A 17795-nucleotide genomic window follows, 5' to 3' on the forward strand; every position below is an offset into this window, starting at 1 on the left:
AAAAAAAAAAAAAAAAAAAAAAAAAAAAAAAAAAAAATAAATAAAGTAAAAGAAATAAAAATAAAAGCCAGGAAACCACTGCTTTTTAAAGCTATACTTACTGAATTCTTTCTTTAAAATATTTAACACACTTAGTATGCATTGTGCACTTTGTCCACATGATTTAACTTAATCCTCTGCAAATCAGTTGTTAGCTCCATTATACAAATGAAGACACCGTGAGCCAAGAAAGTTGTACTTCATCATAGGAACTGTCACTGTAATGTGAACCCAAACCTGACAGAGTCCAGGTCATTTAGAACTTTCATGATGCTACTCTACTTCTTCTTTCTTTAAAGCAATTTTTACTATTAAGAATGAATTCAATAAGAAAAAACTTTGCAATCAAACTATTCATAAGTTTAAAATTAGAAGGGAAAATGTTCTTTTCTATCTTGTACCAGGCAAAGAATAGTTCTGACTTCTTAAGAATCAATCTTAGAAATGGTAAGATTCAAGTGATTTGTTATAACATAGGCCAGACAAGAAGAAAGAACATTAGTAGTAAAACTAGTTAGCCTTTATTAAAACAGACAGCAGTAATGTTCACATTCTCGCATATTCCTAAGAGAGACAGATCTCTAATGCCATTTTTAACTGAACCCACAGAGAAGATAATTAAGACTGTCCATTTTCTCATTTTTCCCTCTTTCTCTTACTTACTATTTTTTTTGTATCCAGTGTAAGCTTACTTTGGTATACAAAAAGAAACTAGTGTCCAGAAGTTATCAAATAAGACTCCTGCAATTAAAATGGGTAAGGCAGTCTGGACCTGGGCTTAAAAATACAGGCTTGACTCATGCCGATTAGGATGGTACTATCAAAACAAAACAAAACAAAAAAAAAAAAGAGAGAGAGAGAGAAATAAGTGTTGATGTGAATGTGGAGAGACTGGAACCCTTGTGCACTACTGGTAGAAACGTAAAATGGTACAGCTGCCATGGAAAACAGGATGGCAGCCCCTCAAAAGATTAAAAACAGAGATACCATACAATCCAGCCATCCTATGTCTGGACAAATACCCCAAATAATTGAGAGCAGGGATTTAAAGAGATATCTGTGCACCCATGTTCAGAGCAAACATTATTCATAATAGCCAAATGGTAGAAACAACCTAAATGTCCATCAAAGGATGAATGAATAAATGAAACATGGCATCCGCATCCAATGGAATAGTATTTAGCCCTGAAAAGGAGAAAAAATTCTGACACATGCTACAACATGGATGAACCCCAGGGACATTATGCTAAGTGAAATAAGCAAGTCACAAAAAGATAAACACTGGTGAGCATATAACTCCGCTGATACGAGGTACCAAAAGTAATCAAATTCATAGAGGCAGAAAGTAGATTAGAAGGCTGAGGGAAGGGGGAAATGAGGAGTTATTGCTTAATGAGTACAGGGTTTCAGTTTTGCAAGATGAAAAGTTCTGGAGATTGGTTGTACAATAATGAGAATGTACTTAACACCACTAACTATACACTTACAAATGAGTAAGACAGTAAATTTTATGTTATGTACATTTTACCACAAGTAAAACACAAAAACAAAAACAAAGGCTTGAAAGTGGGGACATAAATGCTGGCTTCCCTCTTCTACCTTCAAACGTTGTGACTCCAGATAAGCTATTTATTGAGTTATGGATGCTCAGATTCCTTATCTGTGAAATGGGGATAATAATAGTGCCTACCGCTCAGGGTTATGAGGATGATATGAGTGAACACATGTAACATATTTAGCACGGTATTTGGCCATGATAAGCACGCCATAAATGCTGACTTTGGGTCCCAGCAGTAGGCATGGAATATTTAGCCAATGACAATTATGGGTAATGATTTTAAAATTTGATAATATATTGTGATTATGTTTGTAAAAGGAATCTTTATTTTTTAGAGGCATTTACTAGTATATTTCTAGATAACATAAAATGTAAACGGGATTTTCTTCAAAATAATCAGGGTTGGGGGAATGGAGGTAGATAAGAGCACAGATGACATAAGATTGGCTGGTGATTTGATGACTGCTAAGGGTGGGTAATAGGTATGTGGGATTATTATACTATTCTCTCTACAATTTCCATAAATAGAGTTCCTTAACGGAGTTAAAACAAAAAAATCCTTGATCCCAATCTTTGATGATGGCTTTCAGATAATTTTTCAAACTAGTACATGGTCATGGATTTGGTATCGCTGACCCTAGGTCCTGTCTATCCACACGTTTTCTTCAGGTGGAGTAATTGAACAGCATAGCAAATTTTCCACAGAAGTCTTAATTGTATAAAAAGATCATCACAATAAGCAGGTTACCACAAAATTAGGCTGCATGTGAGCACAAGATGAAAATATCGATGTTCTTAGCATCTTAAAACTGTGTTTTTCTCAAGTTTCCTATTCTTCTGTCCCTTTCACTAAAAATGCACACATAACTTTCACCCATTCCCACCATCATTTTGAGAACACCCTTCTAGTCTGTCGTACTTCTCATCAGTTTCATCAAAAGAGGTCAGGTGATTAGCTGGGTGTGGTGGCACACGCCTGTAATCCCAGCTACTCGGAAGGCTGAGGCAGGAGAATCACTTGAACCTGGAAGGCGGAGGTTGCAGTGAGATTGTGCCACTGCACTCCAGCCTGGGCGACAAGCAAAATTCCATTTCAAAAAAAAAAAGAGGTCAAGTGAGACAAAATAAGTCCAAAGCATAGTATTTTGCTTTAGATGCCAGGGAGACCAAGGTGGGAGACTTGAGGCCAGGAGTTCAAGACGAACTTGGGCAACAAAGAGAGACCCTGTCTCTACAAAAAATAAACAATATCAGCCGGGGCTGAGCACAGTGGCTCATGCCTGTAATTTCAGCACTCTGGGAAGCTGAGGTGGGCGGATCACCTGAGGTCAGGAGTTCAAGACCAGCCTGGCCAACATGGTGAAACCCTGTCTCTACTAAAAATAAAAAATCAGCTGGGTATAGTGGTGCGTGCCTGTAATTCCAGCTACTCAGGAGACTGAGACATGAGAATTGCTTGAACTTGGGAGGTGGAGGCTGCAGTGAGCTGAGATTGCATGCCACTGCACTCCAGCCTGGGCGACAGAGTGAGACTCTGTCTAAAAAAAAAAAAAAACACACACACACAAAAATTAGCCAGGATGGTGGTGTGTGCCGATAGCCCCAGCTACTCAGGAGGCTGATGTGGGAAGATCGCTTGCGCCCAGGAGGCAGAGGTTGCAATGAGCTGTGATTACACCATTGCATTCCAGCCTGGGTGACAGAGGGAGACCCTCTCTCAAAACAAACAAACAAAAGCCTTACTGTTTTTCTTAATGTAAATACCCAAATCAATATTCCTACACCAGTGGCTACATGCGTACAACACTATTTCTAGAGGCTCTGGCAGACCAGCAACCGACTGGCTTCCTCATCTTATCTGGGACTTTTGGGCCATTCTGGTTTAGAGTTGGGCTGGTGGTAGAACCGATGATACCAATGTCTAGACTAGAGGAAAGGATGGGAGAGTAGAAAGGGTGCCCCAGAGAATTCAAATGGAACTGCCCTTTTAGATAGTAACACTATAGTTAAAGAACAAAGAGAGGGACACTACATTTCCTTATTTATGTATTGTCAATGGTGATGTTTAGAATACTACCCTTTCCAAGAGGCAAACATGAGGGAATTAAACCAGGCAGAGTCTTTGAAATAATAATTTCCCCACTACTGTTACTTGCTGAGAAACCCTTTTCACTGTGGCAATCTGAAATTAACCTTGTAAAACACACTATGTGGAAAAACAAAACAAAACAAAAAATAAGCTGACTTCTTAAAAAAAATTTTCAAAGTTTGGCTAACATATCAAAAGCCAAATCTCTAGCAATATAATTTAAATGCCAGGTTACACTGCTCCTTCCTGGCCCCCTATCCTATCCCTCAAGTATGATTTTTTTTTTTTTTATAAACAGCAAAAATGAATGGTTATGCTTATCAAGTTTTAGAGTTATCTCCTGATTGTGCAGGCTGATACATTTGGTAGAATTTTGACAAAAGCTGGTCTATACCATTCCACTATGGGTTAGACGGCCATGCATGCAGATCCTTCATGGGCACTTGTCAAGCACATGCAAATTATCACTCCTATTGGACACAAGAATCCACACAATCAGTGAGAACACAGAAAATAGTATTGTCTTTGTTGCTATTGCCAGAGTGAAGCTGTATTTGCTTTATTTTAACGAACATGTCCTTGCAATTTATTTGGAGGAACAAGATTATACACAGATTAAAACAATTTTGGAATTACACGGCCAGATAAATATCAGGGTTTTTTTCCATAAGTTAAATCATTGCTATATGCTTTCTTTCTTTTTTTTTTTTTTAAGGGCTTAACAATTGTGTTGGAGAAAGGACATCAAATGATGCTTAGAAATGTGATACACATTTTCATTTCACACTCCATCAGCTTTTACAACTGTAGCTCAATGAAATGTAAGAGAGAGCTTGGCAAACGGCCATATTTACCAAGGTATAAAATAGGGGTCAGGTTACTTTTTTATAGAAGGAAAAAAAATGTTTAATTTTCACTCCACATGACTAAAGTAGATATCCAGCTAACACCCTTCTGAAAGGCACCGTAACTGCATATATGATACGGTTTAGTGCCTGTTCAGCTGTAGGATTTTACTACAGTATAAACAGCTTTGTAAAGCAAGAAAACACCCCTTTCCTTATCCCTTTCCACTCAGGATCTACTGACATAGAAACATACTGGATCAGATCATCTTTTGGTGTCAACATTTTCGCCTGCAAATAATGGCTTTTACCCCCTACTTCTAAACTGGAAGCAGAAACAGCTTATTCCCTTTACAGCCAGAGAAGCAAAGCTATCAGCATCAGCAAAAACACATCTTTCTAATTCAGATTTCAATCTGTCAGAAAGGATTAAAGCCTCATGCATACATAAAAAGGGAACTATAAATGATAACAGAAACATGGTCTGGAATCACTGTGCTTCCACAGCTGCTGTTTTACTAGCAGTGTAGAGAGGAGAGCATCTTTTACTTACCTTTGTCAAACCTGAGACTTCTCCCTTTGCTAGAGGTTTGCTGATGGAGGGTGTGTACACTTTGGCATCAGACACCGGCTGCCCTTTCATAAAATGTTTGCCTGATTCCCAGATGTCCACTTCAACCATTTTCCCCATGAACGCAGGGTTCTTTGGCACTAAAACCTTAAACACATTTGTTCAAGAGGCTTAATTTTTAAAAATAAACATTTTACTTCAGAACAGTATCAGATTTATAGAATTATTGCAAAGATAGTATGGAGAGCTCCTGTGTACCCAACTCCCAGTTTCCTTATTATTTACCATCTTACATTTGCCACAATTAATGAACCCAAACTGATATATTATTAATACTATTAACCAAAGGCATACTTAATTATCCAGGTTTCCTCATTGTCCCTCAGTGTCATTTTTCTATTCCGGGATCCCCTCCAAAGTGGGCTCTATCTTCTAGCTGCTCAAGGGTCTGGGGAGCCTGCAGGAAGGGAAGGCACTTCTGGGAGGGGCTCCCGGGCCCCTAGGCAGTGCTTTTCCAGTGCAGGATGCGCCTAATGTCCTGAGGCACGTGGAAGGCAGATCTGGGAAACCCCCAGCAATCAGTCACTTCTGGACAGGCCTTTGATATGTTGCTCTTGGCTATTCCATGCAATGAGGAAAACCGAGACAATACTGATGAAAGCCTTATACTGTTAATACTTTCCAAGTGAGCTGTCAGAGTAACGGTTTGAAAAGACACTTCAAACACAGGCCTGTGTGTCTGTGTTCGCGCATGTGTGCGTGCTGTGTTCTGAGGGAGAAGGAGAAACATTTAAAAGAACCTTCCAGTAACACCGAACACCACTGTCTGGAGCTAAAGGACTCCTGAAACGAACGGCTGCCGTTTCTTTCCCTGGCTCTGTTAGAAAAAGCATGTGTTTGTCAGTCCTGGGGATCTATCTCCATCTAGAACCAGTCCTCTGAAGGGTACTTTGGCTTGTTCACAGGAAACTGTCAGGTGGTCTCTCTCCACTAGAGATTCCTGATAAAAGTGCTTGTTTACCTCGAGCAAACGTTTCCTTTCCTTTGGGAACTGCAGGTAGCTTGTGTGCATGATGTCTCCCTCACACTTCTATTTCAGCACTGGAGCGACTTGCCAGTCTTTTCAAGTTAGAATCCAAAATAAATAGACCAATTCTAATCCAGTAATGCTTGGATCTCTAGATATAATCTTCACCTCTGGAACTCATCTTATTTAGAAAAATAATTCCCAGAAAATCTTTGATATGCTTAGTTGTAGAGACAGCAAAGTCTGGAGTTCCACAGCCAATCTCTCTGAGAGGCAAAATTGAATCTTGGTCTGAGTTTGATTTTTATGACCACTGAGTACACTGCTTCATCAAAGTATAAGAAAAAGGTCACCTGGGTGGTGAATTACTTATGGCAGCAAAACGAACTAAAAGAGCTTTAGTGTTAGGATATAAAAAGCCCTTTTAAATCAGTTTTTATAAAATAAGAAAATCTCTAGACCAAACTAACCCTGGGAGATTTGGTACTATTCTGGGGAAAAATAACCCTCCTTGATCTGCTGCCTTGATCTGAATGAAGGGCTCAGTGTTTTCCCCTCCTCCAGTTTTAATAATTGGAAAAAGCCCGACTGCTTTAAATTGGAGGAAGCAGCTAACGAGGCATGCCACTGCCTTTAAAATGAAGGGAAAAAAGTTCCCTGCTGAGGCAAAACCCAGATGGCAAGAGAAAGGAGAGAGAAGAGGCAACCAAAATGCAATCAAGCTCCTCCCCAGGGCTGAGCAGAAGGTTGGCCTGAATAGGAAAATGGCCCTCTGGAGTATATTAATGAGATGGGAAATGGGGAAGCGACGCAGTCCAGACATAGAGTGCTGGGAGCCCTTCCTCAACTGCAGCCTCCACTGGTACTGAACAGAGCACGTTTAGTCTGGGCTTTGAAAAGTCCCCTGTTTCCTGGGGACCCACTGCCCAGGCTGAGATGATTCCCTGGGGAATGTCAATGCTAGGGGCCTCTTCAGCTCCTGCTTTCCTGCCTTCTGACAGAGGCAACCTGCTTCCTCTGCCCATCCCTCATCCGACTTGTCCACATTGGCCTTCAGCGTCTTCTCAAGCCCTAATTTCAGCCATGACCCATAGCAAACATTTTCACCTCTCATCTGATGAGAAAGAAGCAAAAAAGCAGGAAGCTCCATTTGATTTTAATACAATCCAGAATGATCAATGAAGATCTCCATATGCCCATGAGAGTCTCCCACACAGGCTATCATGAAATGGGAGAGGAGGGCGTATCCCATCTCTTCCCTGGCCTTGGCCCTTGACAGGGTCAGTGCCCCTGAAAGAGGCACTCTGTTTTCCTCAGTCACTTTTGAATTGCTCTCCCACCTGGAGGAGTAGAAACCCCAATGCTGAAACAGAAGTCAGGCTCCTCGGTGGGCAAATGCAGGCCAGCTTAGATGGGCAGGGAAGGAGGGCTAGTAAGTGGGGGTGCCCCTAGGGATGGCCTCCAAAGCTCTCACAGTGAAGCTAGTTTGATTCTCACACTGTTCTGCACAGTCGTTCATACAACCTGAGTTGAGTCCAAGGAATAGACTCTTTTTCCTCTGCTCCTAGCATTTTTATCAAGGTAGAAGTTAAAAAACAACAACAACAACAACAACAACAAATAAACAAAAACAAATACTAAAACCAAACAAAACTAAAAACCCAACCAACCGACCAACTAAAAAAACTGTCCGGGTGATGTGCCGGTGAGAGGAAATCCCTGCCCTTTCACGCTGCTGTCGCCCATGCAGACATCCTTCCTGTCGTCTGAGCAGGACTTTCCCCCCTGCTTTGCCAGGGTGTGGGAATTCTGGCAGTGCTAATTGCCTAGTTCCAAACGCCCAAAAGCCTAAGGCTGGTCCTGTCAAAGATTAATGTGAACTAAAATAGACTAAATACACCTATTCCTTTGTACAGAACATATTGTAGAGTAAGTCACAAAGATAAAGCCCATGTTAGTCTGGCTGGCTTGAGGCTATAAAACAGCCTTGTTGTGACAAGATTCAACACTCTCCCCTTTAAATGCCCTTTGCTTAAACTTTCAGGACTCTTTCTCATTTTGGAGGAAACTCAAGAATACTGAAGTGCCTCTTACCTGCTCATAGAATCGATTGTGTGCAACATAAAACTTGGAATCAAAAGACTCTTCTGTTACTAACACTTGCTGTCTTTCACCAATCTGTGGAGAGAAGGGGAGGGAAAAAATGGGTAAACACCTGTGAATCCAAAAATAAAATTAAAATAAAGGCCAGCCCAAGTAGGTCTGGACCAAGTAGCGTCTTCTTGAATTTAAAGTAGACTCTACATTGCTGGTTATTTAACAGCAAACACTGCTCAAATCACGGATTCAAATTTTTTGAAAGACATTAATTATCTGGCAACATAAAATTAGCATAGTATAAACTCTTATTTTCTTACATAACTCTGAAACAGAACTTAATCTCCTTCAACATAAGTAAGATAATTAAAGCTTCTATGACATACAAAAATCTTCTAAATATCACTTTGTTTCCTGAAACAAAGTTGCAAAACAAGCCAGAACAAGCTGCTTCTAATCCAAATTCATGAAAATATTTTGGCAATATAAAAGAATAGTAATAAACATTAATTTGAGTTATAAGGGATGTAACACTAAAGAAAATCCCTCTGGAAACCAGTCATTAGGACCTTGCACCTCCACATTTCGTATCTTGCACACAATTCTGAAAGTACTGAGTAATTCACAGAGCTATTTACTTATTATATACATTTTCTCTGTCACAGTCAACTGTCTCTATGCTGCAGTCATGGCCCCATGTTCATTTATTATTTTTTAAAGAGAAAGACAGCAAAAATATGGAACTGCTAATTTTCTACAGGATTGATGTACATTATGATCTAAGCACCCATTTTTAATAGCAAAGAAGTAAATCAGCCAAAACAATGGGTAAAGAAGTGTGACTATTCTCAGGAAATTTACAATTTCCAAGTTTATTCTACTGTGAAATGCAGCATTTAAGGTATCAATTACTCTTTTTTTTTTTTTTTTTTTGAGACAGAGTCTCGCTCTGTCACCCAGGCTAGAGTTCAATGGTATGATGTTGGCTCACTGCAAATTTCGCCTCCTGGGTTCAAAGAATTCTTCTGCCTCAGCCTCCCGAGTAGCTGGGATTACAGGCATGCGCCACCACACCTGGCTAATTTTTGTATTTTTAGTAGAGATGGGGTTTCGCCATGTTGGTCAGGCTAGTCTCGAACTCCTGACCTCAGGTGATCCACTCACCTTGGCCTCCCAAAGTGCTGGGATTACAGGCGTGAGCCACCGTGCCTAGCCTCAATTACTCTTTTTACAAGGTTGTCAAAATGTCTGATACAGCCAACCAACTGTACTAAATGACTGTGCTGGGGATTATTTTTACCATTGCTAGTTAATAATTATGACCCCCAAAATTAAAGCCCATTGGCAAGATAATTTTTTAAAATTCCTATTCTCATTTGTAGGGACTTGTCACCACGTTCAGGCGGTTACCATGAAGGAAACATAAACACAGCTGCACTAAATAGACCACCTAACAATTAAAAAAAAAATCAAACTCCCCTCTCCATCATACAATGCCAGTACCTAAATACACCATAATTTACTATCTAGTTTACTATCTCATTCAAAGTGTAGCCCTCTTAGCCAAAAGTTGTAAGGTCTCTGAGATGACACTTATTAAAGACTCTTTTCATTCTCTGAAAAACAATGGAAGTTCTGGCAACATTAATCCCCTTAAAAAAATCAAGTGGCAAAAAAGAAATTTCCCCCAACTTCTATATTGAGCTTCACTGGCTCTGTTTGTCAAAAAGGGCTGGGGGATATTGGGTCTCACTGAAGTATATTCTTCTAGAAGAAAACTTAGAATGTTTGCACACATTTCACAGTGTGAGTTGCTTATGACTTAGGATAAGTATCTGTCAATGGTTCTTAAGGAAATCTGCAATTACACTTCATTTAACATCAAGTTTTCAGGAAATTAACAACAATGTGAAACTGCAGAGCCACTGAACACTATGCTGCTTCTTTCTTCTTATTAGAATCAATGTGGAGAGTAAGGGCCATCATGTCTGGGCCGCTCTGTTTCATCTGGAGATGATAACAATAGCAGTAATATATACAGAGTTAAAAAGACTTGCTATGCTTATATAGTAGAAAGCCGGGCTTTTAATCAACCATAAGATAACTATTTGTAGGTGAGTATTTAACTATTATTTGCCAAAGAGACTCAGGAGAACCGCAATGTGCACTAATTCATAGTGGCAAACACCTTTTCAGTCGTCCTATTTGTGTCCTCAACTGAGGAGTCATCCTATTTGTGCCCCCAGTGTCACTGGCAAGGCCCTGTGGCTCATGCCTGTAATCCCAGCACTTTGGGAGGCAGAGGTGGGCAGATTTGAGTCCAGGAGTTTGAGACCCGCCTGGGTAACATGGCAAAACCCCGCCCCTACAAAAAATACAGAAATTAGCCGAGTGTGGTGGTGTGTGCCTACAGTCCCAGTTACTCAAGAGGCTGAGGTGGGAGGATCGCTTGGGCCTGGCAGGTTGAGGGTGCAGTGAGTTGTGATCATTCTACTGCATTCCAGTATGGGTGATTGAGTAAGATCCTGTCTCAGAAAAATAAATACATAAATAAATAAAACATCTCCAGATGCCAGGCACAATGGCTCACGCCTGTAATCCTAGCACCTTGGGAGGCCAGGGTGGGTGGATCACTTGAAGCCAGGAGTTCGAGACCAGCCTGGCCAACATGGTGAAACTCTGTTTCTACTAAAAATACAAAAATTAGCCAGGTGTGGTGGCATGTGCCTGTAGTCCCAGCTACTTGGGAGGCTGAGGTGGGAGGATTGCTTGAACCCAGGAGGCAGATGTTGCAGTGAGATGAGATTGCACCCCTGCACTCCAGGTTGGGTGACAGAGTGAGACTCTGTCTCAAAACAGAACCAAAACAAAATCTCCAGAGCATACTGAGCAAAAATGAGCCTAGGAAGGCTAGGACTTTGATCAAAAGCTGCTGCAATCCGTCCTCACCCCTTAAAATAAATATATGTATACATATATATTATAAATATATATGACTTGCCGGAGCCCGGGAGTTGGAGGCTGCAGTAAGCTTTGATCATGCCACTGCACTCCAGTCTGGGCAACAGAGTGAGAACCTATCACAACAAATGAACAAACAAAAAATAATAAATGCTTCCCTCAATATTTTTTAATGAATGAAGTCACATTGAAGTGAATATCAAATATAACCTTTAAGAGAATGAACTATTCCAAATAATATTAAAGTCAACACTGAAGTTATGGAAGAATGAGTTCAGATGACATTCTGGAAGACGCAACTTCACCTTGGTTGCAAAGGAACTTGTGGGCTAAGCAAATATATACAAGCCTCAAATTTCTTTTTAAAATGAGCCACTTCCCCTACACTTTCCAGCTGCTGTCTCTCCCACCCCATATGGTAGCCCTGTGTGGTTAAAGACCCTCATATAACAAAATTGAGAGTAATCATCCTGGCTTGCCATAACCGAAGAATGCCTTTGCTATCCGAGTAAGGATGTTCTAGTCACAGAACTAAGGCAGGGCATCTGGAGAAAAGTGGCAAGGCTACAGATACCTTCAGGACTCTAGGACCACACCACCCAGGTATCTATTATGCTAATGGCAGAGGTAGTCCACTAGAAGGGATCAGAGTTTGTCTTAAGGAGACTCTACACACATCTGAGAAGCAAACTTCTATGGCTGCCTCACCATCACTGACAGATCCTTGCCTAACAGCTGAAACTACCAACAGGAAAAGGTTACATCATTGTGAAAAACAGACAAAATCCCGCAAGTAAGGAAGAGGTTGAAAACCATGGTTCTCATAAAATGTGTGACTGGCAGCCTGCTATAGTTTGTCCCCGACAAAACTCATGTTGAAATTTAATTGCCAATGTCACAGTGTTGGGAAGTGGTGTCTTTAAGAAGTGATTAGGTCTTTAAGATCAGTTAGCGTCTTTCTCCAGGGACTGAGTTAGTTCTTGAGAGAATGGATAAGTTCACATGAGAGGCAGTTGTTTATAATGTGAGGCTGCCTTTCGTGTTTGGTCTCTTTGAAAGCCCTTCTGCTTTCTGCTGAGTTGAAGTTCTCACTAAATGGGTTGCCTGATCTTGGACTTCTCAGCCTCCAGAATCATGAGCCAAATAAACTTATTTTCCTTATAAATTATCCAGTCTTGGGTATTCTGTTATCGCAACAGAAAATGAACCAAGACAGAGCACAATATAATTGTTCAGCAGAAATGATTAAGATACAACTGAAATTCTAAGTCCAAAGAATGGTCTAGTGGGTGGCGTCAAGAGAATTGTAACATTCAAGGTTAGGAAGAAAGCGGAAAGTGATGGATGGACAACAAAAGGTCAGAAGCAGAAGCACATAGTTCTAGAAGAGCCCAAGGGAAAAGAGTCTGAAGAGGGTTCTTTGAAATCAACAGATGCCACATATATGGATTGGTCAGTAGAGGACAAAGACACAGGGTCTGAGCAGATTATTTTTGAGATAAAAGAGACCTATGTTTTGGGCCTTCACTGTCCTCATCTAAAAATGAGAAGCTGGTAGAAGTGGGACGGAAATGGGGAGAAGAGAGTAGGGCTGCTGAAGGGGAGGTGGATTACAATATTTAAAGGATCTTTCAATTATGAAGTTTCAGTCATTATTGAAGGTAGATCTGTAGGTTGGGGATCAGGACATCCAAAGGTTTCATGGCAATCAGCTGAAGGAAAGTATGTACACTAAATCAAGCCTGTCTCTCTCGTTCTCTCTCTTTCTCTCTCTCTCTCTTTCTTTTTTTAAACAGCAATATATGCTTAGAGCCCTCTGCAAATTACAGCTACCTTCTTGCTGTACTTAAACCAACAACTTGATTTTCAATACAGTACCTGCCAGGAAACAATTACAGGGTATCTCAAGAGGCTATTGAGTGACTTGAAGTTTCCTTAAAGAAGTCTGCCAAAATCTCAACAAAGCTTGGGTGGGTGTGGTGGGTGGTGCACACCTGTAATCCCAGCATTCCGGGAGGCCAAGGCGGGGAGAATCATGTGAGGCCAGGAGTTAGAGACTAGCCTGGGCCACATAGCATGACCTTGTTTCTACAAAAAAATTTAAAAAATTAGCAGGGTGTGGTGGCGCACATCTGTAGTCCCAGCTACTTGGAACGCTAAGGCAGGAGGATTGTTTGAGTCCGGGAGTTCAAGGTTGCAGTGAGCTATGATTGCACCACTGCATTCTAGACGGGTGACAGAAGAGAGATATCCTATCTCTGGGGAAAAAAAAAAAAAAAAAAAAAAAAAGGAAATCTCAACAAAGTACTTTATTTCTTTTTCCTTTTTGAGATGGAGTCTTGCTCTGTTACCCAGACCAGAGTACAGTGGTGCGATCTCGGCTCACTGCAAGCTCCGCCTCCCCGGTTCACACCATTCTCCTATTTCAGCCTTCCGAGTAGCTGGGACTACAGGCGCTCGCCACCATGCCTGGCTAATTTTTTTTTTTTATTTTTAGTAGAGATGGGGTTTCACTGTGTTAGCCAGGATGGTCTCGATCTCCTGACCTCGTGATCCGCCTGCCTCGGCCTCCCAAAGTGTTAGGATTACAGGCGTGAGCCCCCACGCCCGGCCCCAAAGTATTTTCTTGTAATCCTAAGAAAGATGTCCTTTTCCTTCTGATTTGTTTGTAGGCATATAGTTTATGGCTGGTTAAATAAAATGATGTTTATTTAATTTCTGTAACATGCTAGAGGTTAAAAGCTTCTGTTGAGAATACAAATGCTACAGTATTTCCAGGGGAAACTCAGTTTCCATTTACAAAGCTTTGCCTTTTAAGAGATCTGTCAGGAAAGTAACTTGATTATAGCTATCTGAAGTAAGGGACAATTCTTACCTTCAGAGCTTATTCTTTTACTTAATTCAGCTCTATGGACGTTTGAAAGTGGCTGTTGGTTCTGGCACCTGCTTTAACAACCTAGGCATACTTCATAATGTATTCATCAAACGTAAGTAGAGAAAGTAATTTTTTCCTAGGATGTACAGAATTTCATTTCATCATTTTAACGTTATTTAAAGACATTTTATGAAAAATGAATTATAAAAATATTCCTGTAAAACCATCCCTTGCTTTCTCTGACTGGGTCACTAAAGTGAAGGAGGGCGCAGGAAACATCTCTACAAGACCCTGCATTACTGCCAACCTCGCAGGGCTGCTGGGAAATACGACCCCAGCTGTGAAAGAAAGAGTGTGCTACAATTTTCTAGGCCTTGTTGAAAAGATATGAGAAAAGCTCTTATACTTTTTTTTTAATGAAAACCACAAAGGCAGAAAATAAAAGCAGTATTCCCCTAGACAGACAAAGAAAGTAAGACCTTGGAGGGGGCTTAGCAATCTCTCTGATTCCACAGGGAGAGAACTAAGGTCTGGCAAGATGGGTGATTTGCTCAGTGGCAGTGGCAGAAGAAAGGGAAGTCTTTGAACTCTTCCCACTACTCAATGCCTCCTATTTAATTGCTAGCTGTGGAAAACTTACAACATCACGGATCTAATTCTGCAGTGTATGACTTTTCCTTGAGTAGAGAAACATCTGTGACAAACAAATAGCAATGTTTTTAAATTCAATTTTGGGGTAGATTTCTCAGTAAGTTACATAATCAGCTAGCTGTGTCATTTGTGTCACATCTATGCTTAAATTTCCCAAGTGCCTGAAGTTGTGAAAAACATCAGTTCTAACCATATGGCCAGCAGAGAATGCAGATAAAACACACACTTGCATTTAAAAAGCTGTGGTTTCCAACAGAACTTGGTTGCTGAATGAATGCTCCTCAAGTACACTCTAAGTCATCATTTGTCCTGAAACAAACAATATTCTACAAGGCTATATAAGGATATAAAGAGAGAAACAGAATTGTTTGAAGAAAGGCAGACATTACTCAAATTAAACAAAGACATCAGGGTATTTGGGCTAATACTTTTAACCCAGTAAGAAATGTTGCTTGCAAAAGTATTCTTTGGACTAGGAAAAGCAAAAGGTTTCTCTTAAACTCATATATGGCTTCAAACATAAACTATAAAATTTGCTTTTCTCTTTATAACTTTTTTTTTCTTCTTACTTTTGCTTTATGTGAACAGAAAGCCTGACGTGGCTTTGGAAAATAATGTCAATCAATTTGTATTCTGAGATGCTGAGTTACAAAAAGATTTCAATATTACTATTTAGAGTACCAAAACATTCACAAAGGACATAGATATATGGACCTGTGCAAGACAGACATTTATTTCTTGAAAACAGTGTTAAGGAGAAAGAAACTATTTTGTTTCCCTTGAAGAACTGCTGACAATTATTTTTTCTGTCCATTCTTTGCCTTAGGAAAAGAATGGAGGTTAAAACACACAAAGCAAAAGTTCCTGTAATCATTTACATCATGGTCCTAATAAACTTGAATTTTATCTGTGTTTATCCTACAGAATATTCTGACATGCTACTTCTGTAGCTAAGTTTTTTCTTTAATTGTAGATAATAAAATACAGTTTTTTGACCTGACTGGTTTCTGAATGCATGACTCTGGGAAATATCAAATGTCTTTCTTTCTTTAGCTCCAGTCAAATTAGGTTTCCCCCCCGCACCCCACCCCCCCAAGCTGCCTGGAACATGTTAAACACAAGGCTGTGACCTTAAACTCTGAAATAATATTTCTAGTGTCTGTGCAAAAGCCTGCCCTCACATACACCTTTAGACTAATTACTGCAGTGTAATGTTGCCAGTGAACCGCTGTAATTACACTCGGAGAAAAGTATGGTCTTGTTCTTTCCTAGCTAATGAAAATGATAACCTTTCCATTTTGATTCATCATTCACAACAGGCAGAGCATGCGATGCTGGGTCTCCTGGGTATACAGTAATTTTCCTGACTGTTTATGCACACTTCTATTTTCTGGCCCTGCAGAAGCTGGAATTAAAGAACCAGGCATACTTATGCTAAAAACGGTCAACAGTAACAATAGCAATAACATTAAAATTTAATATCATCCTTACCCCACAATGCCATTCTATAATGAAATAGGGCCACGACACAGGAATGTGTGTCAAAAATGATGATAGCATAGAAAACAAGTAATGAGCCTTTAAGTCCATCGTATTCAAAATGTTAGCCATCAGTTTATTGGTCTACTTAAGTGTTCTTAAGAGAAGATGTTGGACAGTTTATTCTCAAAGCGCTAGAACTGGTAACTGATTCTTAAACAATGACAAAAAAAGGATTTGTTAGGTTATTTGAAAACATTGTCCTCTGTGGAAAAAAAAATTCTTTAGATACACTTATTAATAGATATAAATGTACTCAAAAGGGGAAGAATGTTCCTTTGAAGTGGAATAGCCACCTTTTTAAGTATCTATGCTTATCTATTAATTGCCATGAGTATCTTAGTAACCTTATTTCTTCCTTCTGTGCATTTCAGAAATAACCTAAGTAGAAAGAAAAATTGCAAAACAATTTGGCTTTTCAAAAGTTCTTCTTCCCTTCTTTGTGCAGTGATACAAGATACAAAGATCAGACCCAAGGCAGTTCTACCGAATCAAATCAGACCATGAAGTTTCTTCTAACAAGAATCCCCTTGTGCTTTTCTTCACGCTGGTTGGTTTTCTTCTAGCCGTGTCTACCCCAGTAAGAGGAAGACAATCCAAGGTAGTCTCTTCCCCGCTGGGGGCAAAATCCCATTCTTAGTAACAAAGCTATTTTCATCTGCTGATCGAGAGCCAATAGTAAGAGTAAATAGTTACACAGGAAATGCCGCGCTGACGCCTTCCTGCCTGGCATCAGGGATCCATATCTAATGCTAACTAAACTGCCAGTTCAAAAAGCAGCTGCATTTTAACCACCTGCCTGTACATTCTGAGTATTCTAGAGCATTCAAAGGTATTGCCTATAATGCTTTTTGTGGAATTAAAAAAAAATTGTGGTAAGTACATATAACATGAAATCTACCCTCTCAACAAAGCCAAACAAGTTGACCCTCCTATCACAGAGCCGGGACAAAGTACATCAGGTCTGTTTTTCCCCACACTGGGCAAGCTCTGTCATGCCCAGGCAGCCTGGGAAAGTGCTCAACATTGAAAACTGAAGTCCTATGGCCAGATCCTGCCAGTAAGATCTTTTTCTTTTTCTTTTTTTTTTTTTTTTGAGACGGAGTCTTGCTCTGTCGCCGGGACTGGAGTGCAGTGGCCGGATCTCAGCTCACTGCAAGCTCCGCCTCCCGGGTTTACGCCATTCTCCTGCCTCAGCCTCCCGAGTAGCTGGGACTACAGGCGCCCGCCACCTCGCCCAGCTAGTTTTTTTTTTTTTTTTTTTTTTTTGTATTTTTTAGTAGAGACGGGGTTTCACCGTGTTAGCTAGGATGGTCTCGATCTCCTGACCTCGTGATTCGCCCGTCTCGGCCTCCCAAAGTGCTGGGATTACAGGCTTGAGCCACCGCGCCCGGCCCCTGCCAGTAAGATCTATCCAAGAGATCTGATTCATGAAAAGGGCCAGTGGAACCAACACTGGATATAAGTGTAGAACTTTTTTATGAAAAGCCCAAACCTGCCGGGCGCGGTGGCTCAAGCCTGTAATCCCAGCACTTTGGGAGGC

General features: G+C 40.5%; 1 protein-coding gene across 1 annotated transcript in view; it reads right to left on the minus strand.

Annotated features, from left to right (window-relative positions):
- Positions 1–17795, minus strand: part of CDKAL1 (CDK5 regulatory subunit associated protein 1 like 1) — a 725954-nt gene that overhangs the window by 24427 nt on the left and 683732 nt on the right. The window contains exons 14-15 of the mRNA XM_023209761.2: positions 8224–8307; positions 5085–5249 (exon numbers count right to left, since the gene is read on the minus strand). Of these exons, the coding sequence (XP_023065529.2) occupies positions 5085–5249; positions 8224–8307 (249 nt within the window). The remainder of the gene's footprint in view (positions 1–5084; positions 5250–8223; positions 8308–17795) is intronic.

This window comes from Piliocolobus tephrosceles, chromosome 5 (genome assembly GCF_002776525.5).
Source record: "Piliocolobus tephrosceles isolate RC106 chromosome 5, ASM277652v3, whole genome shotgun sequence".
NCBI lineage: Eukaryota > Metazoa > Chordata > Mammalia > Primates > Cercopithecidae > Piliocolobus > Piliocolobus tephrosceles.